The sequence below is a fragment of the Syngnathus typhle genome, linkage group LG18, assembly GCF_033458585.1.
Source record: "Syngnathus typhle isolate RoL2023-S1 ecotype Sweden linkage group LG18, RoL_Styp_1.0, whole genome shotgun sequence".
Lineage (NCBI taxonomy): Eukaryota > Metazoa > Chordata > Actinopteri > Syngnathiformes > Syngnathidae > Syngnathus > Syngnathus typhle.
The window spans coordinates 7,696,685-7,718,195 of record NC_083755.1 but is presented as its reverse complement, the minus strand read 5'-3'; the positions used below and the strand labels follow the sequence as shown (position 1 = coordinate 7,718,195).

Sequence of the window (21,511 nt, the reverse complement as noted above, 5' to 3'; positions counted from 1 at the left end):
ATAGCCCAAAACAGTTTGAGCTTCATGTTGACGATTAGCTTTTGGCCACCCTGGCGCGCATTAACAAAAAGCCCCCTCGTGAAGATTGATGACAAAACGGCGGCGCTGTCCTTTTGCGAGAGCAGCTCGCCGTCTTACTTTTATTCGGCGGTGCAAAAAAAGCGATAGGAGCGGCGCGATCGATGCGGCGGGGACGGGGGCGCTGGCTCGGAACCGACGCCACCTGACAGCAGGTGAGGGAACGACGGCAATCTCGACAGCGAGATACGGAGGGGGCGGGTGGGTCCAGAGAGAGAGAACAGCCGCGGCGGGACTGATACAGCCGGCGAAATGGAGTCAGACAAGAAGAAACGGCGGCGATTGTCGCGGGACTCAAAAGTGTTTCTCATCCCAAAGTGTGTGCATGTGTGTGTGTGTGTGTGTGTGTGTGTGTGCGCGCGCGCGCGCATTGAGGGGTCACTAACTGCTGCGTCGCTGGATTAAAGGAAGCACAGATGGAGAAGCAGATGGAGAGAGTGATTGGCCGTGTTTACGCCTTCTACCTGCGGTTTCTTCCTCCCTTTCTCTTTTTTTTCTCATCCTCCATCCCTCCCTAACTCCCTCCCTCCCTCCCTCGTCGTCCTCCTTTGCCTCTCTTTGTTCCAACCGCTCTCTTCACAAACCAACACGCCGCCGCCGTCAATGTTCTCTCTCTCCAAAGAACGGACATGTTTCCTGTCACCGCTTCCTCTTTGAAAGATGATTTGACGCCGTGATCTGGCGCTAGCGTTTACAGGCAGCGTGAAAGGGGCCCGCCCCTCCCGAGGCGGCATTTTGCACAATCCACTTGGCAGGTGCCGTGCCGTTCATGCAGATCAGTAGCGGTAGCTTAGTCTCGACCACACTACCGTCAATATGTGACAAAATTATATTATTTTATAGATTCCTTTTTTTTCCTCATTGGAAACAAATGACTGGCATTTGCATTCGTGTCAATGGGGAGTGATGATTTGAGACGCTCTCAGTGCGGCGGCAAATGCTGCTCTTCTTTTCTCCGGCGCTTTTCACGCTACGCCACCATCTTCATGGTCTCTCTGCTCGTCTTCTCTCCTCGCCTTTAATGAGCCTTAATTTGCATTTTAACCAACAGCTTCCACCTCCCTCCCTCACTTAACTAAACCCTCCTCTGTGCACGCATCAATTCGCTCACTTCTGACATGGACATGCATGCACCTTCATGAACTTGCTGCCGTTCAAGTTCGCACACGTTCGCTCTCGCTCTCTCTCTCTCATCAGTATGCATGAGCCTCCCTCTCTTCCTGTTCTGTTGTTTTTCTCTCGGCTCTGTCGGAAACAGGACGAGCGAAGGGGGTAGAAAGCAAAGTAGGAACGGAGAGGGGGAAAAAAAAAATAAAAGCGCGGGGGGAGGCAAAGAAAGAAGCGAGCGAGCGTGTTTAGCCGCGTGCGTAATTGTCCAATAAAGGAGGGCGTTCTCAGAGGTAAACAGTTTAGCGGTTGAGGATTGGGCCCAGCAGGTAGCGCGGTTGAGAACAGATGCATATGCAAATGAGCATGCAAATGAGTCATCACCTGAGCCGCTTGCATGGCCGAAGCCCGCGGCCGTTTCTTTGCCACCGCCGCATATTCGGATGCAACCTGATCACTGCAAGCCGGCAGCTAGCCTGCGCTATTTTTAGAGCGGGGTTGTTGTTCGATGAAGTCACGCTATCTGTTGTGGCGGGCCCTTTCGCTAATATTGAGAAACATACAATTTGGATGCAAGATGTTCATATCAGATCCATGTTTCGAGTTCTTTACCAAGTGGAAAGTCATTCGTGCCCGTCCAACAATCTTTCTCGCACCCGCAGACGCGACCATCCTGTCGTACGACGGCAGCAAGTTCATGAAGGTGCAGCTGCCCATGGCCATGCACACGGAGGCGGAGGACGTTTCGCTGCGGTTCCGCTCGCAACGGGCCTACGGCGTTCTCATGGCGACCACGTCCCGCAACTCGGCCGACACTCTGCGCCTGGAGCTGGACGGTGGCCGCGTGCGCCTCACCGTCAACCTAGGTACTCGCTCGAGGCGTTACAGCGGAACCTCTTCAATTTCCTTTCAATCGACCCTCAAATTTTCCCCACCGCAAACACGCAATTCTGAATTGAAAGTCACGAGCCACGTGCTGCTTCGTAAGGCTAAAGACCGTTCTGGAGACTTTCCATGACGTTGTCATTCTTCTGGATCATGGCATCAGTTTTGTAAGACTTTGAAGCACCACCACCCAAAAAAGAGGTTCCGCTGTATCTTTCAAAACAATTCCAAATATGCCAACCAAGGTTAGCTGTGTTTTATTTGCTTGTTGTTGTCAAATGTGGAACAGAGGGTCTGAGCTTCAAGCTGCACTCTCTGCTCACTGCCAGTGGACCCGTGCATCACCCGACCGCCCCAGCAACGCAAACGCATTAACTGTCACAAAATCAAACGGGCTACACACATACTGGCACCCCGGCGTCTGATTGGCTGTCTTTCCATCCCGCGTTTCAACAGCTTTAATGAAGTAATTTAGGGAGAAATAAATCTCTGTTAAGACACCCACAGCATAGGATAAGCGCTCGGGAAAATCTTTCAGAGGCAGGACAGACCCTTCACGAAAGACAATGAACACCTTTCTCATTTCACCGTAATGGGACTTTGATGGCAAGAAGACGGGTGTGTGTGCGTTTCCTAGTGGGGCGGGCGCACGTGCGGGTCTCTGGTTGTCTGCAGCCACGTCTTCTCTGCGGTTGACGCCGCGCGACACATCCGCCATCAAAACAAAAGCAAAACCCAAGCTACCAGTCCATCTGTCCTACGACTCTGGCCCGGGCAGCGGCGACGACCCGTTGCCCTCCGCCCCAGAGTCGTGAGGTGCCGGCGGTGTGTCGACGTGTGCGTCCCCGGGACGTGGAGGCCGCGTACGCGTGTGCGGCATTAACCCTCTGCTCTGCTCTCCCTCCAGACTGTATCAGGATAAACTGTACCGCCAGTAAGTCAGCCTCCATCTCACCTAAGCATCTTCATCTCCGTCCTCACCCTCTTTTTCTTCCTAATGTGTGTCTTCACTCATCTGGTGGCAATCTGTCATTCAACAACCAGCCCGCACGCACATTAATTTGCCTCCGGCGTGTAGATTCGTTTTCAAATCAGCCAATAAACTGCAGCGGCGACATTTCAATCTGTTAGCGCTTTGTCGTACACGTTTTCCGTTGTCACTCAAAGATGGGCCGTTATTTTTAGTGCAGCTAGGAGTCGGCGTGAAAGCTCGAGCTAACGTGCTAGCACGGCAAGCGAGTTAATTAAAAATATGTGGCGCACTTCCACGCCTCGGGGGCTTTTATTTGTTTGCGGGCACATGAGGGATGTTTAGGAACGCCTTCATAGCGTGCGCGCGTGCGACTTTCCCGTCATGCTGCTGCGAGCGCCGTCGAATCCCAGATGAAATTGAATTCCCCGGCGTGGCGTTTGTGTCTGTCATGACCACAGAGCGAGGAAGAAAGCGCGTTGGGAGACGAGTGCTCCGTGACGGCGGTGAAATGGACGACTGCAGTTGCCATAGAAACGGCGCTAGCCAACCACACGGCCCCGCATCCAATCTTGGACGGGCAACTGGAGAGGCTATTCAGCCAACATTCCTGACGCTTTTTCTTTTAGAAAAGAAAACATTACGAAATTAAAGTTAAAGCTTTTTTTTCCAAATTTGGTTGAAACGGTTTTGACCCAAATTCTGTTTTTCTGAGGAAAAACTCCCCATGTGGCACACGGCAGCGACGCCCAGATCACTGCGCCTCCCTCGCAGCAGCCGACCTCAATCTTTTTTTTTCCCTCCCCCTTTTCTTTCTTGCACTGCATTGCAAGAAAGAAAGGGAAAAGGGCGCACACATGGCGCGACACACAGGTGACCACATACGTAGGCGCGTCATTGACTGTCTGCCCGTCTCCCGTGCCGGCTGTGCGCGGTGCAGCGCAGTGATCCATGCTAACAGGATGAGCTGCTCATGCCCGCAGCACAGCTGAGTCTCCCCCGGGGAACGCGCAACACAACACAACACAACACAGCACAACACTTTGCACTCGCTTTGCAGCGGGCCCAAATGTGTTCAATGTGTTTGTGTGTTTTGCGCTTTCACTTGCTTGACATTTCCCGCAGTCGACCGACTCGGGGAGGTCACTTAGATTACCGCCGATGATTTGAGGTTTACAAAAATTATTATTTGCACTGGTCCACTTCGGGACAATTAGATTGTGAGAATTATAGTTGTCTTGTATTGTAACATTTTGTCTCGTCAGAATGCGCCGATACTACGGCACCCGATACTAGCCTGTCATTTGTATGTTAAACACAATACATGGTTAATGATAGTAATCATAATAGAGGGTTAAGGAGAATAAATGGACGAGTACTTGGTGGTACGAGTGCATCCCTACTGCGGTATTAAGTGTGCGTACGCGTGTGAGTGATTCGTGACATTTTCCGCAGCCAAACGTGTTGAGGTCGGTTAACCACACGTAGGTCAGCATCAGCAGACTCACTCCAACCAACCCACCAGGCTTGCAGGGGAGGGGTAGGACTGAAGCGCGCGTGGGCTTAGCATGGGGGAGGGGGGGTCGGATGTGGGTGCGCGCCGCCGTCAAGCTTTGGCGGGTGGGGACTGCGCGCCTTGCGGCTGTCAAGTGCGCAGCGAACGGTGGCAAATTGGGAGCTAGCGTGGGCGCTTCAGCACCAAGGAGAGAGACGCGTTCGATGCTGTGCTTGTGCGTGTGCGCGTGTCTGTGTGCCTGTGTCTCGAGTGCCACTGTGAGCTTTGCTGAGGTACTGCACGTAAAATTCTCCAGTTATTTGTAATACCGTCTCCCAAAAATAGAATTGTTCCCTCTCAACGCATTATAGCTATTTTGTACCAGTTTTTTTTTAATTTTCTTCAAACATGAAAACTGTGTTTTTGCTGCAGTAAGTAGCTCGTATCGGTAGCACCACCATGTGGTTTTGTGGCGTACTGCACTGGAAATAGATTTCTCGAGCAAATGATTTCATGTAGGTGTGAGAGGCCATCTTCATTTGTTCATTTCTTCACCTTCATCAATCCAGCCTGCCTGGTCGTCGTCTTTTTCTGTCTGCGTGTCCGTCTCTCCCTCTCTGGCATCTCGTCTTGTCTTGTCTCAACGGCGCCCTCTTGTGTGCATATGTGTAACGGTGCTCTGGACTATGTGTAGGTAAAGGCCCAGAGACCATCTTTGCGGCCTCGGGTCTCAATGATAATGAGTGGCACACGGTGCGGGTGGTCCGGCGCGGCAAGGGCCTCAAGCTCACCGTGGACGACCTGCAGCCCGTGGAAGGTAACCCGCCGCACTCGGGCCGCCGGTCCAATGAAAAGCGGGGTTGTCGTGTGTTTCACGGGACGGCGAGACCCCGGGACAGATCTCAGGAGTGCCGCTGGCCGCCCGCAGGTCAAATGGCGGGCGACCACACGCAGCTGGAGTTCCACAACGTGGAGACCGGCATCGTGACGGAGAAGCGCTTCATGCCGGCCGTGCCGTCCAACTTCATCGGGCACCTGCAGGGCCTGGCGCTCAACGGCATGCCTTACATCGACCTGTGCAAGAACGGCGACATCGACTACTGCGAGCTCAACGCCGTCATCGGCTACAAGAGCATCGTGGCCGACCCGGTCACCTTCCGCTCGCGCTCCAGCTTCGTCACGCTGCCCACGCTGCAGGCCTACTACTCCATGCACCTCTTCATGCAGTTCAAGACCACCTCGCCCGACGGCTTGGTCCTCTTCAACCGCGGCGACGGCAACGACTTCATCGTGGTGGAGCTGGTCAAAGGGTGAGCTTTGTTGCGATCGTTGGTTCTGAAGATGTGCCATAGCCTGAACAAAGACCTTCTCCTCTAGATACCTTCACTACATCTCGGACCTGGGCAACGGGGCTCACCTGATCAAGGGCAACTCCAACAGCCCCCTGAACGACAACCACTGGCACAACGTGCACATCTCCCGGGACACCAACAACCTCCACACCGTCAAGATTGACACCAAAGTCACCACGCAGACCACCATGGGCGCCAAGAACCTTGACTTGAAGGGTAGGCCGGGGTGGTTGGAGGGAGATGAATGTTTGGTCCCTCATTGCTTGCGTCTCCTGACACAGGTGACCTGTACATCGGGGGCGTGTCCAAAGAGATGTACCGGGATCTCCCAAAGCTGGTGCACTCACGCGAGGGCTTCCAGGGCTGCCTGGCCACGGTGGACCTGAACGGCCGACTGCCCGACCTGCTGGCCGACGCGCTGGCCACCGTGGGACAGGTGGAGCGGGGCTGCGAAGGTGAGGCGGCGGGAGGGGCGCAATGTGAGGGCTTTCCATCCTTCCTTTGTTTTCGTTTTCCATCCGACTCATACAAAGTTAACCCACTAACCCAGACGGAAGGTTGTGTCATCATTCTGCACATGGACTAACCACCTAACTTGGTTTGCTTTTTTTGTTTTGTTGTTTTGTTTGGCCCACAAAAGTTACATTGATGAAAGCTGACTTGCAAGGTATCTCGCTTTTTTGTGCGTGCGCTGTACATGTCAGGGGAGGGCAAAGGACGGCCCGCGGGACACGTGCCGACCGCTCGCTACTTCAATCGCAACAGACCGGCTCGCAAATTTCCCCCTGAAAAGAAACTTTCGATTTTTTTTTTTTCCTTCCTCTTTCCATCGGCCAACAACGTGGCCCGTGTGTCGTTTTCAACTTCCAATGTGGCCCCTGAGCTGAAAAGTTTGCCCGCCCCGGCATGTCCTCCCGCTCGCGTCCAAACTTCCCAGTGCTGTGCAGTCTTGTCGGTGATCCCGAGTCGCAATTGGTCCCGGGCGACCTGTCCTCCCGTGAGCCCCATCACAGTCGTGACCTCCGCACCGGTCAGTCGGTCACAGCTTGTTCCGGGATGACCACAGCTCCGCCGCCAAAAGCAGCATGCCGTGCGTCTTCTTAACCCCGCCCCCCGCACCGCGAGCTGTGGCCAGCATGAGGCAGGAAGAGAACGGCGAACCAGCAGAAGACCACCGGGGGCCTTTAAACATAACGCTTATGTTTAACTCCTCCTGCTGTCCTCATCCGGACTCACCCACCCCCCCGCATGCTCTCCATTTTGGACTCTGTGGCGCCATCCGTAGTAGCAACTGTTTGTGAGCCTCCAGACCAACTGACCCGCACGTGCCGGTTGCAGGTCCCAGCACGACGTGCCAGGAGGACTCGTGCTCCAATCAGGGCGTTTGCCTGCAGCAGTGGGAGGGCTTCACCTGCGACTGCAGCATGACGTCCTACGCCGGTCCTCTCTGCAACGACGGTCAGTGGGCCCGCCCGCCCGCTGTCGGCGCCAGGGCTGCCTTTCCGTGACGATCTCTCTTTTGGTCCCCACCAGCCGGCACCACGTACATTTTCGGCCGTGATGGCGGCGTGGTGGTTTACACGTGGCCCCCCAACGAGCGCCCCAGCACCCGGGCCGACCGGCTGGCGCTGGGCTTCAGCACGCAGCAGAAACACGCTGTCCTGCTGCGGGTGGACAGCGCGTCCGGCCTGGGAGACTACCTTCAGCTGCAGATAGTACGTTCCCGTTTGCAAATCTTGCCGACGGCCGGCGAGTGTAAAAACGGCCCGCGTGTTTTTGCGCAGGACAAGGGCAACATCCGCGTGGTTTTCAACGTGGGCACGGACGACATCAACATCGAGGAGAGCTCCAAGTTTGTCAACGACGGGAAGTACCACATCGTGCGCTTCACGCGCAGCGGCGGCAACGCCACGCTGCAGCTGGACGACCTGCCCGTCATCGAGCGCTACCCCTCAGGTAAGCGGCGGGCCGGCGCGCCAACTCGCTGCGCCCGCATATTGGCCTTTGCTCTTTGATATGAAACTTTTTAAACCATAAAAGTCTTCCTGTTTATGCTAGCTAGCTCTGTTAAATAGTGTTAAAAGGTCATCTTTAATTTAAGTGTTTTTTCTCTAACCATTAAAAGAGAATAATAACAGCTGGTGCATTTTGGGGAGACATTTAAAAAATATCGTTTAAAAGTCATGTCCTATGTTTAACTAGTGAGAGAGAAAAAAATAAGGAACAAATGTTTGTTTTCTTCTTCACTTTTGTTCTGTTGGATTCTATTTAAAGTGTTAAATCTTAAGGTAGTTGCCTAAACCCGATGCTAAATGCTAGTTGTTGTGAGCTGTGTGTCCTGTACATGTTAACCATGGAAGAAGCAAAGCCAGACAGAAGCTGTAACGTTATTTCCCTGTGCTCTTGCAGATCTGTTAACCCCTGAAATGTCTCTTTAGATTAAAGCCAATGAACAGAGAGTAAGAGTCCGCTCGCCGGAAACGTCTCCGCCGCCTGTCGATTGGCACCCACGCCACGCGGCCGCCGCCGCCGCCGCGCACTCCTTGCCATAGACATCAAATACACGCGCGCCGCCATGTTGGCGAAAGAGGGGTCGTCGTGAGCGTTTGACTCTCGCTTTTGGAGGTGCTACTTTGAAATATGTAAACATGAATGGAAGTTGTCCAGGACCTGGACCTGCTCAAGGCACCGATCAGACGAGCCGACTTCATTCCATTCATTTACAGTACGTTTGTCCGACAGCACAGGCAGATAACGTTTTGGTTTTACTATTTACATCCCGAAATTTAAAAAAAAATCATTAGGACAACTTGACTATCAAAATGAGTTAAATGTGATTTCGAAAATCCACAAATGGTGGTCCAGAAAAACCAAATCAATATTTGGTGTGAGAATAGCTCAACGGGAAGTGTCAACTCGGTCGCGGCGTCCTGAAGTTGAATGCGTCGCCTAACGTGAGTTTACGGGCAGGTCGGCGGCGTCCGGTCTATTTGATGTCTATGCCGCCGTCCCGAGCCCGTTTGCCCCCCCCCCCCCCCCCCCCCCGCGCCGACCGTGAGCGGACCCTTACTTTCTTTTCATTGCTCTTCTCTTTGTATCCAGCTCCTGTGCCACGATTTTGGGATGTGCGTAATTACTACTGTGTTCTCATCTCTAAATTAAAGGCAACATTGATAACGAGCGCCTGGCCATCGCCAGACAGCGAATCCCCTATCGGCTCGGTCGAGTAGTTGACGATTGGCTACTCGACAAAGGTAAAAACCCTGATTAAAATTCCTTAAAAGCTTTAAAACAATTCAATATGACTTTACATATAGATATATTTATCTACATTTATTATCTTGTGCACCATCGACTAACATTCTAAAACTCTAAATCCATAATTAAGTCTTTAAAAGTTGGGCAGCTGTAGTTTGTAATACTTGTGTAATAACTGTAGTGCCTGTTGTTAGTGTGTATCTATCTGATAATATCAGGTTAAAGGGACGATGGAGAGAATTAAATGCTGATAAAAGTGTTAAAAGGTGCAAGGTCAATAATGTGACAATAACAATGTGAATATTGTGTCACGCAACCAACTTGACGTAGCGGCTTTAGTTCCTTCGTCTGCAACGCAAGCAATGCACGTAGCCTCATAGTCCCTTTAACAGCACTTGACCATGTTGTGCATGCTTCTCGGGGCTGTCCGTCCATCCGCCCATCTGTCCAGCTCTCTCTCGCTCTGTCTGTCTGTCATCACCACGGCAATCCTCCGGCGACCCCCCCCATCCCTCTCGCCCACGGCTTGGTCTTTGCCATCCTCTGTCATGCCTCGGGTGTGTTGGCGCGGGATTGTGTAACACTCAAACCTTGCTTTTGTGTGTGACTGTGTTTGCGTGCATGTCCTCTTTCCCCCCCGGTGCGCCTGTGTCTCTCTGCGTGTGTGCGCGTGCCAACGGGTAGGTCGCCAGCTGACCATCTTCAACAGCCAGACCACGGTGCGCGTGGGCAGCGGCGAGCGGCGCGCCGGTATGTTCCAGGGCCAGCTCTCGGGCCTCTACTACAACGGCCTGCGCATCCTCAACATGGCGGCCGAGGGCCACGCGCACATCCGCGTGGAAGGCAGCGCCCGGCTGGTGGGCGACATGCCCTCCTCCTCCATCACGCCGCAGTCCAGCGCCTCCGCCGCCGGGGGCGCCTCCGCCAACCGCTCCGACTCTTCACCCGCCGCCGGGGACGTCGCCACCACCACCACCGCCAGCAACAGGAAGCTGGGCGCCACGCAGCAGGTCAGATTCAATCCAAACCAGCGCCGCTCTCAAAATACATCTGTGTGCGCATGTCGAGCGCGTCGGCACGGTTTGGCTGAAATTCTCTGCAAGTTGCCATGGCGATAGCAAGCCCCCGCTTCCCGCTGCTCCCACCCACCCTCGGTGGAATCGCTGCACTCCTCTGTGTACCCACTGCCGGCTTTTTTCACCCATAAATAATGGAACGGCGAAAAGCTTGGCCTCGGGCATCAATAATGAAAGGCGGCGCCGCACGGTTGACAGCGCTGTCATCCGTCAATCTCCAGGCGGGCTTACCCATTTTTGAACCCGAGTCTCGGCGCTGACGTCAGCGCTAACTGCAGGAGTGATCGACAGGTAGCTGCCATGAGATCTGGGTCACATGCTCGCCGTGCTGCAGCGAGTTCCTCCCCCTGAATCGCTTCCGCTAGAAAAGAAAAAAAACTCGAAGCAGCTCCTGCAGCCTGTTGCCAGGCAACACACACAAAGGTGGAGCGAGCACAATTGCGGCATCCTTGCATCAGCGTGATAGTGAAGACTGGACGTGCCATCTGGAGAGACATTTTTCTGTCCTGCCATGATGAGAGCTAGAAAAACGATTAATAATGCATGACAGGAGAGGAAGAGCAAACTGGGAGGGAGGGGGGGGAGCGCCTGTTGCAGTGTGGATGCACGAGGCTCACAGACACAGGTTTGCCGTTCACGTCTCTTAGAGGACACCAGCGTCACTTTTACCCAAAGCTTCCTTCTTTGGAGTTTGTCGCGAAATAAGTAGCGATGCCAGAAATTGGTCCCACTTTTCAGACTTTCGATTTTTCCACATTATTGATTCATTTGCGTCCTCCACTCCCTCCCCCTCGTTGTCCTCTAGCCCCCCTCCCACTCTGCCAAAGCGAGCCCGGCCGGCGATTGGCTGCGTCTTCCTATCTCACCATCTGCGCGAGTAGAGCTCGTTTCTTTTCTCCTTTCGTGGCGTCGGAGGCGCTCCTTGGAGTTTATCCTCCTGCTGCACAGCCACGGGAGCGATGGCGGCGGGACTCTGGCTGGCAACCAATCAAAAAAAAAAAAAGTGGAGTGACCATGTGTGAACTTGGTCAGGGAGGCTCGGATGGTCGCTGGCATTGTTCGACCGCTCAGGTAGAGATCTTGCTTTTTTTTTTTTTTTTTTTTTTTTTTTAAATGCACGTGTGCTCAACTTTTAGTCTCACCTAACAACAAAAGCCGTTGAGTTGCTTTTGTCTCGGCTTGCTTCCCGTTCTTGATGAGAGAGCTTCAGATCATCATCGTGTTTTGTTTTGGGTGGGGGGGGGGGGGTTGGGGGGGCTCAGAGAGGGCATGAAGGGGTCACAAAATTGAAACCAGACAAGAAAAAACATGCACAGGCAAGCTCAGTGGTTTGGCTTTCGATTGTTTGTTTTTCATCCTAATATTTCCTGCACTTGACAGCTTGCAAAGAAAGAGACTGCGTGTTTTTGTTCAGCCGTGCTACTCACTCGCCTCTTTCGCTTTTATCCCGGCCAACATCGACCGCAATGCATCACAATCCGATATTTATTTAGCCCTGGGGTGACCACACGCGCGGCAAAATTCTCACGCCCGGCGAGCTTAACGCTGCGTCGCTTCGTCGCTCACTCAAACCACACCCAGCATCTGTTTTAATGTTTTTTTTTTGAGGAGCAGCCTGAAGTTGGCGTAGCCATGGCAACAAGAGCGGACAGATCAATGCGGGTTCGAAGTGCTGAGCGTTAAAGTGGGGCACGGCCGTTGCGTGTTCATGTTGACACCGTGCCGACAAGGCCACATTTGCACTCCAAGCTAATGCTGAGTCGCTCTCTCTCTCTCTCTCACTAGTCGGCAGACGACATCCTGGTGGCGTCGGCCGAGTGCCCGAGCGACGACGAAGACATCGACCCGTGTGATCCAAGCTCAGGTGAGACGGCAACCGAGAAGGCCACTCCCACGCACATGTCCGCTGTTTCACTCTCTCCTTTTTGCTTCTTTTCTGTTGCCACCATGAATAATTCACAGGCTGCTTTTGCTAGTTTGTGCCCGCAGGCGTTACCTAACAGCTCGCCCGCCCACCCGCCTCGCTTCTTCTTGGTGTATGCCATTCTCGCGCCTCCTGTCGTCTTTTCTCCCAGAGAGGATTTGCATGCAGATTATTTGGCCTTTAATGCGCTGGCACGCGCCGGCGGCGGCGGCTCATTTTGTAGTCGTGCCGCGGTCCTGCCAGATCATTTGTTAACACCGATTGGCAGCTCTGCGGAGCGGACGTGGCATCTGTAAAGCTGCACTTGAACAAATGAGCGCACGACTGTGTTTGATGTGTCCGTTTCCCCCCCCTACTCGCCAGCACGCCCCCCCCTCCCGGAGGTGAAGGTGTTCCCCGGCCCGTCGGAGGTGGTGCGCGAGAGCAGCAGCACCACGGGCATGGTGGTGGGCATCGTGGCGGCGGCGGCCCTGTGCATCCTCATCCTGCTCTACGCCATGTACAAGTACCGCAACCGCGACGAGGGCTCGTACCACGTGGACGAGAGCCGCAACTACATCAGCAACTCGGCCACGCAGCCCAACGGCAGCGCCAAGGACAAGCCGCTCGGCATCACCAAGATCTCCAAGAACAAGAAGAACAAAGACAAGGAGTACTACGTCTAACCTTTATATACATATATATATACACACTATATATATATATTCCCCAAAAAACTCAACTAAAGGCTCAATGTACATAAATAGGTATATTCTTCCCAACACACACACACGCACACACACGGCAACAACGCACACATTCAAGCACAAAGACGTCCGCGGACTGCTTTGAAAGGACAAAATGAAGAAAAGGCGCAGAGCCTCGGGACCGGACCCCTTTTCTGAACTCTTGCATACCATTCCAGATGCTCCGCAGACATGACGACACAAAAGCAGAGCCCGGGAGAGAAAAGTCGGGGGACACCCGGCCGGGATTTATCGGCAGCCAGATGCGTAATTATTCACACCTTTCGGGGAAAAAAGGGAAGAATTCCTCCTAATCCGCCCGTAATTTACACGCGCATGTGGAATTGTGATCGTAAATATTGAACAGGTTTAACATTTGCAATTTTCCAAGCAGCAGATAATCCCTCCCTCTAATCCTTCGTTTGATAATCTGCCCAACGCTGATTTGGAATGAAAAGAGAGGAAAGGTGCTCAAATTTGGCCCAATCATGGGGATGAGCGTTGCTTGCTTTATTGTAGTCAGCCTCGCGCAGTATTTCTGGGACCCTTTTAAGTTCTGCTCCTATGGGATTCCTTCAAAGGTCAACAATGGACATTTTTTTTCCCTTTATGGGCATGAAGCACATAACGGAGAAAGAGTATGGGAGCACAAAAAAATAAAAAAAATCATGCCAGCCCCTTCAAGTATCTTCCCATCAACAAGAACAAAAGGAACAAGCACACGAGCAACGGGACGGGAAATCAGGGTGAGGCCAAAAGCCGCCGGATGCTTTGTGTGGGACAGAAAATGTGCGGCGGGTTTTTCCCCCCCCCCGGGAGACTTTACATGCTACCTACACACGTAACATACTGGATGAGGACCTGCACTTTCTTCAAAAGAAGACCACAGCGAGGATGATGAAGTTGACGGAAGTTCTGACTCTCTGAGGAGTTGTTTGTCCTTGCACGTGAAATTGTGGATTTGTACCGCAAACAGGCGGAGGAGACACCGCCACCATCTTAGAAATACAATCGCGGCAGAGACAAAATGTCCTCCATGGAGCCTGTGGACAAAACTTGGGTTGACGCATTGGCTCTAACCTCCTTTTTGTCATTTTTGTTCGTTTTTGATTTTTGCTCACCCCCCCGACCCCAACCCTGAACATGATGTACAGTGGTACCTTGAATTGCAAATTTAATTCATGCTCAAATCCATCCAATGGAAATTCCAGCCCACTAAAAAAAAAACAAAGACCCAACAAAAACTTTAGTGCATTTTAGTATAAAAAGAAAAAAAAAGCTTCGATGATTTACATTTGCAAATTGTCTAAACTGTCCACTCTTCTTTTCAGCACCCGTGGGTAGCAAAAAAAAATAAATACAAAAAGTGTGAGCACAAAACCCAAGAGTGAGCAACATGAACTGATGGTAGCCGGATGTTGCCATCTAGCGGCTGAGAAGCACAGTCTCATGTCGAGGCAAGGCCACAAATCCCAAAAGCATTCAAGTTGGCGCACCTACTGCTGTGCCTCTTCTCGGGTGTGGGTGCCACAACGCCACTTTTCCAGTTCTTCCACACGATGCATGCTGGCAGAACACAATGCGTGTGTGTGCGTGAGTGTGTGGTGACCCCTGACTCTGATCTGCCATCTTTCTTTCCCCCCCCCTCCCGCCACTTCCTGTTCTCGCCAGAAGGTTTTCCCTTCTCGGCCTTCTCCAACCTGAGCGTCCGCCGTAGCCTGCCCCATCGACCATGCTATGATTTTCTACATGTGTACACTTTTTCTACAGTATCTTGCGTTGATTTTTATTGTTACGGTTCTTTGATGAACATTAAAAGTGGAAATTTATTATGGAAAAAAAAATAGTTTTGAAGATTAATGAGTAAATAAAATATTACCCAAGTGAGACAATGTGTTGGTCGAGGTGGAGAAGCTACAAAGTGGCTTTTATTTTCACTCTTTTGCTTTTCTCTTCCTTTTGCCCTCTATTATCTTGGCCTGGTCAACCTTGAGGAGAAAAAAAATAAATAGTTGTTTTCTTCTGTTTTACAGTGGCAGGCCGTGATGAAGTACAAAGTTTGAACAATTGCATCCACCAAGAAAAAACAAAAGGCCCAAAAGTGATTTCAAACTTGTTTTATTGGTTCTACTTGCTTTTTAAGTTGGTGATGAAGAAGGAGAGACGTGAGCAAAGCCCGCCCCCAAACAGCAAACCTTGTCTCTCATCCCACCTCCTCCTCCTCTAGTGTCTGTTAGAGGTCCACGCTTCGTTAATGACGACAAGGAAGAATTGGATCGGGATGACCTTCTTGATGGTGATGATGGTGGTGATGGCAATGGTGGTCATGGCGGTGCAGGTCCAGACGACGGGTTGGTCTGAACGAGCCGTGGGCTCCTGTCACCGCGTCCGCACGTCAGACTCCGACATCCCGAGTGGCATTTCCTCCGACACGCAATGCTTGTAAGTACACACACACACGATATGATATATATACATATTCCTATTAAAGTCATTTTTTTTCCATTAGTGTTTCACTTTCTCTTTACGTTTGTGCCTTGCATGTTAATATTTTTACTGGTTTTCTTATTGTTTAACTTTTGATATCAGTAACATTGTCATTTTTTTACCTTTGGTTTGCAATTGACTTAACATTTTTTTTAGGTTTTTGTATTTGTGTATAATTTATATTTTAATTCATCATTAGATTTTTTTATTAATTTTTTATAATTATCAAAAATGATGCCATATGAAACGTGTATAAACTGCAAAATGATGTTTGGCTTAACAAAACGTTTCTTTTTGTTAGTTTTTTAGAGGGGACAATGTGTGCTAAGATACTTGTGGTAAACATTTGAACAAGCCGACATGACTGTACGTACGCGCATGCTCATAATCACAAAATGCACTTGCTTGTTGCTCCAAGTTGGCCAGATGGCGATGTGTGTGTTCCCTCCAAGGTCAAGGCAGCGCCGTGCAGGTGTGGGAGAAAAACGTGAAGGACGAACCTCCCTGATTGCAAAACACGCACACACACACACACACACACTGGAATCACTGTTGGTGTTGTTTTTCTGTCAACAGGGAGGTGAAGCGAACCCAAATCGGAGCCATCCGTGGCGGCGCCTTCAGCGGCCTTCACAATCTCAGGAAAGTGTGAGTTCCAGTCATGTCTTCACGACAATGTAGTTGGAAACACCAAATAAAACCACTTTGTACCCCTCCACTTCCTTGTTTGGGAAATTCCAACTAAATCTGCACCTTTTGCGCCAACCCGCAGGAACATCGTTGACAACAGCGTCTTGAAGACTGTGGCCGACTTTGCGTTCTCCCGCCTTCCTCGTCTGGCCGACGTGTAAGTGGCATGTGAGCGACTATCTCTTTGGCTCAAATTTATTTAGTCTTTCCTGTGGAACATGAGGAGCTCTGAAAGGCAGGAGACTGCTCGCAAAGCTCCAGTCTAAACAACAAAGTCCCGTGAGAGACCACGTAGGCTACGGCAGAACTTTTGGCTCTAACCGCAAGGCCAAGCCTGTCTGGCTGACTTGTTTTCCAAATAAACGGCACGCTTGGTGATCCCGCTTTTGTTTGTTTCCTGCAGCTTCATCTCGGAAAACAGCGCATTGGAGTCAATCGGAGCGTTTGCCTTCTCGGATCTCCCCGAACTAAACGAGCTGTGAGTTCTGCTGTTGCCGCGAAGTGAGCGAAAGTCACTTTTGCTGTTTTGCGTCTTCCAGGACCATCGCCAAGTCCAAACATCTGACGTACATCCACAGAGATGCCTTCAAGGACCTTGTCAAGCTGCAACGTCTGTGAGTCGCCATCGGGCACCGGCACCCGCATTTTCCGCACCCGAGATCTCAATCGGTCCGTATCTGAACTTGCAGGATCATCTCCAACACGGGCATCATGACCTTCCCGGATTTCTCCAAGATGCAGTCAGCCGCTGACTTACTGCTGTAAGCACTGGCGTATATCAACACGCACAGTCCCGAGTCTTTGAATGTGCGTTTTGTGTGTTGCTTAGCGACCTGCATGACAACATCCGCGTGCAGGAGGTCCCCGCCAACGCCTTCAACGGCGTTTGCACGAGGGCCATCAGAGAAATGTGAGACACTTACTTAGCATGGCTAGCGTTCAATGCAAATCGGGGATACTATTATGAATCCTCTTTTTCTGATGTCTGTCTAAAAAAATGTTTGTAGTGCTAAGCATAGCTAAGCCACACAAATATAAAAAGTGTTTTTTTCAATTTTTTGGTGGTGACAGACGGCTGACCAGGAACGGCATCAGGACGGTGGCAAGAGACGCCTTCAACGGCACAAAGATGCACAGATTGTGAGTCACAACCATGGCACATTTCGGGAGATGTGAACTGAATCATAATCACGTTTCTCTCCTTCTCTCTGTGTGTGTGAGGTCGCTGAAAGGCAACCGGCAACTTAGTCACATCCATCCAAACGCCTTTGCGGGTTCCAGTGAGTTGGTCTCCCTGTAAGTGTGAGTCGTTCGAGTCAATGTATAGATTGGAACCCGAAAAATGCGCATCGCTATGCCGTCCGTTCATACCGTCACTGGCTTGCTTGCCGTTGTAGCGACATTTCCCAAACGGCGCTGAGCTCGCTCCCGCAGGCCATCTTGGGCAACCTGCACAGTCTCATCGCCGAGTCGGCGCTTGGCCTGAAGGAACTTCCTCCTCAACGCGCCTTCGGCAGGATGCGGGAGGCCCGCGTCACCTACCCGTCGCACTGCTGCATCTTCCGCCACGTGCACAGGAACAGGTGTGCATGAATTTGTGTCCTGATTCCAAACTATTGTCACGTATTTGACGTGCTTCTAAAGTAGCACTGATGGGCAAAATCGCATTTAAGTGGTTCTGTTACTTTTAGTTCCAAGGATCCGCTGTGCTCGCTGCCGGAGGCCCGTGAGCACCCGGCTTTCTTATGGGACCACTGCTTGGAGGACTACAACGCCACCTGCAGCCCGGCCCCTGACGACTTCAACCCTTGCGAGGACATCATGACCGGCGTCCCGCTGCGGGCCCTCATCTGGGTGGTGTCCGTGCTGGCTCTGCTCGGGAACATTCTCGTGCTGCTGGTCTTGTTAGGTGACAAGTGGGAGTCAAAAAAAAAAAAAAAAGGGTTGTCTTATGATTCAATGATCATCTTACACATGATCCACTCAGAATTGTGTGCTAAAAGGAATGGAGGGATTCCAAGCCTTACTGGCATGTACGCGTGTGTTCACGCAGGCAGCGCATCCAAACTGACAGTGCCGCGCTTCCTCATGTGTCACCTGGCGTTCGCCGACCTGTGCATGGGCGTCTACCTCTTGGTCATCGCCGCCACGGACGCGCTTACCCGGGGGCACTACCACAACCACGCCATCGATTGGCAGACGGGCCCGGGATGCGGGGCCGCCGGATTCTTCACCGTGCGTATTTGCCACGAGTTCACGTGTGTGTTGAACCCCCCCCCCCAAAATATAGACCTATATTTCCATATTGTGTCCTCTCTATTCTTCTATTGCCTGCGTCAGGTGTTTGCCAGCGAGCTGTCGGTCTTCACGCTGACGACCATCACGCTGGAGCGCTGGCACACAATCACGTACGCCCTGCGTCTGGACCGCAAGTTCCGCCTTCGGCACGCCTGTGCGGTCATGACGGCCGGGTGGATCTTCTCCTGCCTGGCCGCCACCGTGCCCACGATGGGGGTCAGCAGCTACAGCAAGGTCAGATGCACGCACACTGGCCATCCAATAAGACCAACACAATAGATTGTTAGGAAGCGTCTGACAATGATTTGGAGTGAAACTAAACTTTGCCATCCCTAACCCGTATCACACACACAAAGGTGAGCATCTGCCTCCCGATGGACGTGGAGTCGGTGTGGTCGCAGGTGTATGTGGTGTCTCTGCTGCTGCTCAACATGGCGGCGTTCGCCTGCGTGTGCGCCTGCTACCTCAGCATCTATCTAGCGGTGCGCCAGCCGTCTGGCGCGCCGGCCCGCGCCGACGCCCGTGTGGCGCAGCGCATGGCCGTGCTGGTGTTCACCGACTTCCTGTGCATGGCGCCCATCTCCTTCTTCGCTGTGTCGGCGGCGCTCAAGCGACCGCTCATCACCGTGTCGGACGCCAAGCTGCTCCTGGTGCTCTTCTACCCCATCAACTCGTGCGCTAACCCCTTCCTCTACGCCTTCTTCACGCGTGCGTTCCGCCGCGACTTGGTCCTGCTGGCGGCTCGCTTTGGCCTGTGCAAGGCACGCGCCCACGGCTACCGCGCCGACAGCTCGTCGTGCCAGCAGCCCAAGAGCGGCCCCGTCAACATGGGCTTGACGGCGGCCGGCAGCGGTGACAGACGACCGTACCGCATTGGTCACCTGTGACATCTGGGGTCCTCTGGAGCCTGTGACCTGCATGTGTCAAGCATGTAAAACCTTCAAGGACTGGCGTTTGCTCTCTGTACCTTATGTGACGTAAGGACCTTTAAAAGGACAGCATACAAGTACTGATGAATTGTTTGCCGTGGCGGTTTTACACTGAATGACTCCCTGGGCGAGACTATTTCTGAGCGCCCTGCCCCCTAGGAAATTGTATACTTTTCACGTGGTGGTGGGGGGGAGGTTGACTTAGTAGGACTGCTGTTAGAATTAGTACCCCCTCTAATGAATTATTTGTGTACGGATGTTTTGTTTCTGTCTGAAGCAGACAAGAAGATGGCTGTTACTATGCGTTTTATTCAAGCCCTTTTTTTTTTTATCACCATTAAAGCAAAGTAAAAAACTTCAGTAAGCTTTCCAATTGCAGGATTGTGCCTGCCCGTGTTGCCCCTTCTGAAAAGCCCTACTGCTATTGTGCATTGATGGCATGGTTGCCGATTCACTTTTTATTTTTGTGACGTGAAAAGGAAGCAACAATTTTCAGGGTACACCAAAGTAGTCATGTCGGGTCACCAGGGGGCGCGAGCGTGCTAAGCGGCGTTGGACAAGCAGGAGAAGAAGGCCTGGCCTGGCCTGGCCATCGGCACTTCGAAATAACTTCGTTTTATGACTCCACATTTCCTCAGCACTGCAGCAGACAAACCGGGAAGAACGTATTGATGCATAAAAAACGCGCAGCGAATCTAAAAGGGATCGCGAGTGGACTGGTGTGCCTACGGTAACCGAGAAAGGTCAAAGTGAAAAATGCCGCGCCTACCCTCCATGACGTCACGAATAAACACTTCATTAAGTACACCGCCATTTTCAAGTGTACTTAAAAGAACTGGAATCATTAACCTAATACTAATCACAGGCCACTTCATTAGGGAAAAGCTTACTTGAAGTCTGCTTCGTGTGGGGCTCGAAACATGGTCTCCCGAACACCGGGAAAAGTTATAAACCATTCTGCCGGGGAAATTCAGCCGTTTTTTTTGTAGTGTATTGTACATAGAGGACGTCTGGTCAAAGATGAAAAGGAAAAATTGCCATGTTCATTTTACCCTGGGTTACATACAAGTGAATGGGGGCACTGCCATCTTGCGGTAGCTTGGCGTCATTACATGAATCGCTTCATAAACTAAAGTCAAAAGCCTGTATGTTTTATATCATACGACGTACGTATTTATTTAATTCTGCTTATGTGATGGTATTTTAAACTAAATAAATGTACAGTAAACTACTCATATGTTCAAGTTCTAACAACCATATTGTAACTGAAGTGGAATGATATTTTCATTAAAGAAGGAGCAATGCTGAAATGGAAATGGACATGTTCATTTTACGCTGGGTTACATACAAGTGAATGGGGGCACTGCCATCTTGTGGTAGGGTAGCGTCATTACATGAACCGCTTTATTGACGATCGTCAAAAGCCCATTTAATAGATTAAATAAATTAATATATTATATTAATTTATACAATATATTAATTAAATTAATATATTATATTAATTAAATTACATGAATAATTCCAATATAGTAATATTTAGTGAAAATATATAATATATATTTATATATTTATATATTTATATATTTATATATATATAATGATTTATAGTGATAATTTCTGTATAGATTTTATTATAATTAATTAATTGGTTAATATTGGTATTAGTATTATATATTATTATTTTCATTAAATATTATTATATTTATAATTTCGTCTGGTCAAGGATGAACAAGAAAAATTGCCATGTTCATTTTACGCTGGGTTACATACAAGTGAATGGGGGCACTGCCATCTTGCGGTAGCTTGGGGTCATTACATGAACCGCTTCATAAACTAAAGTCAAAAGCCTGTATGTTTCATGTCATACGACATGCGTATTTATTTAATTCTGCTTATGTGATGATATTTTAAATGTACAATTAAATACTCATATGTTTAAGTTCTAATAACAGTATTGTAACTGAACTAAAATGATATTGTCATTAAAGAGAGAGCAATGCTGAAATGGAAATGGACATGTTCATTTTACGCTGGGTTACATACAAGTGAATGGGGGCACTGCCATCTTGTGGTAGGGTAGCGTCATTACATGAACCTCTTTATTGACTATAGTCAAAAGCCCATTTAATATATTAATAAATTAATATATTATATTAATTAAATTATATGAATAATTGCAATATAGCAATATTTAATGAAAGTAATATATAATAATACATATATATAATAATAAATAA

The 21,511-nt window shown here is 50.6% G+C and overlaps 2 protein-coding genes across 6 annotated transcripts in view; both read left to right on the top strand.

Moving 5' to 3' along the window:
• LOC133142692 (neurexin-1a-like) overlaps positions 1-14,265 on the top strand; it is a 36,385-nt gene extending 22,120 nt beyond the window's left edge. The window contains exons 14-28 of one of the 3 annotated variants that reach the window (XR_009710236.1): positions 1,848-2,051; positions 2,978-3,004; positions 5,230-5,352; positions 5,464-5,845; positions 5,913-6,103; positions 6,169-6,342; positions 7,226-7,345; positions 7,421-7,602; positions 7,672-7,843; positions 9,052-9,141; positions 9,830-10,155; positions 12,007-12,085; positions 12,509-12,797; positions 13,050-13,616; positions 14,202-14,265. Coding sequence is in view for 2 of the 3 variants with exons in the window: in XM_061264133.1 (XP_061120117.1) it covers positions 1,848-2,051; positions 2,978-3,004; positions 5,230-5,352; positions 5,464-5,845; positions 5,913-6,103; positions 6,169-6,342; positions 7,226-7,345; positions 7,421-7,602; positions 7,672-7,843; positions 9,052-9,141; positions 9,830-10,155; positions 12,007-12,085; positions 12,509-12,797; positions 13,050-13,233 (2,543 nt within the window). In the remaining variant the exon portion in view is untranslated. Of the gene's footprint in view, positions 1-1,847; positions 2,052-2,977; positions 3,005-5,229; positions 5,353-5,463; positions 5,846-5,912; positions 6,104-6,168; positions 6,343-7,225; positions 7,346-7,420; positions 7,603-7,671; positions 7,844-9,051; positions 9,142-9,829; positions 10,156-12,006; positions 12,086-12,508; positions 12,798-13,049 lie in introns of all 3 variants that reach the window. The other 2 variants (XM_061264133.1, XM_061264134.1) reach the window with 2 other exon arrangements.
• Positions 14,266-15,124: 859 nt separating this feature from the next.
• Positions 15,125-19,634, top strand: fshr (follicle stimulating hormone receptor). Of its 3 annotated transcripts, XM_061264139.1 has the most exons (16): positions 15,172-15,312; positions 15,659-15,723; positions 15,810-15,829; positions 15,934-16,005; positions 16,130-16,204; positions 16,451-16,525; positions 16,587-16,661; positions 16,737-16,808; positions 16,877-16,957; positions 17,119-17,187; positions 17,269-17,343; positions 17,445-17,630; positions 17,739-17,956; positions 18,101-18,282; positions 18,388-18,579; positions 18,702-19,634. In XM_061264139.1, exons 2-16 carry the CDS (start codon positions 15,718-15,720, stop codon positions 19,230-19,232), a joined length of 1,929 nt encoding a protein of 642 aa, XP_061120123.1. In that variant the 5' UTR covers positions 15,172-15,312; positions 15,659-15,717; the 3' UTR covers positions 19,233-19,634. The 3 variants fall into 3 exon arrangements, with proteins under 3 accessions (XP_061120122.1, XP_061120123.1, XP_061120124.1); XM_061264138.1 differs by lacking the exons at positions 15,659-15,723; positions 15,810-15,829 and having other exon boundaries at positions 15,125-15,312; XM_061264140.1 differs by lacking the exons at positions 15,172-15,312; positions 15,659-15,723; positions 15,810-15,829 and having other exon boundaries at positions 15,952-16,005; positions 16,130-16,215.
• The last annotated feature ends 1,877 nt before the right edge of the window (positions 19,635-21,511 follow it).

What these genes read in the sequence shown, in the direction of transcription:
- fshr (XM_061264138.1), top strand. Translation starts at nt 15,125, where the DNA reads ATGACGACAAGGAAGAATTGGATCGGGATGACCTTCTTGATGGTGATG. An exon ending in TCCAGTGAGTTGGTCTCCCT is followed by an intron (nt 17,344 to 17,444) that starts GTAAGTGTGAGT and finishes TTGCCGTTGTAG; the next exon opens with CGACATTTCCCAAACGGCGC. An exon ending in CGTGCTGCTGGTCTTGTTAG is followed by an intron (nt 17,957 to 18,100) that starts GTGACAAGTGGG and finishes GTGTTCACGCAG; the next exon opens with GCAGCGCATCCAAACTGACA.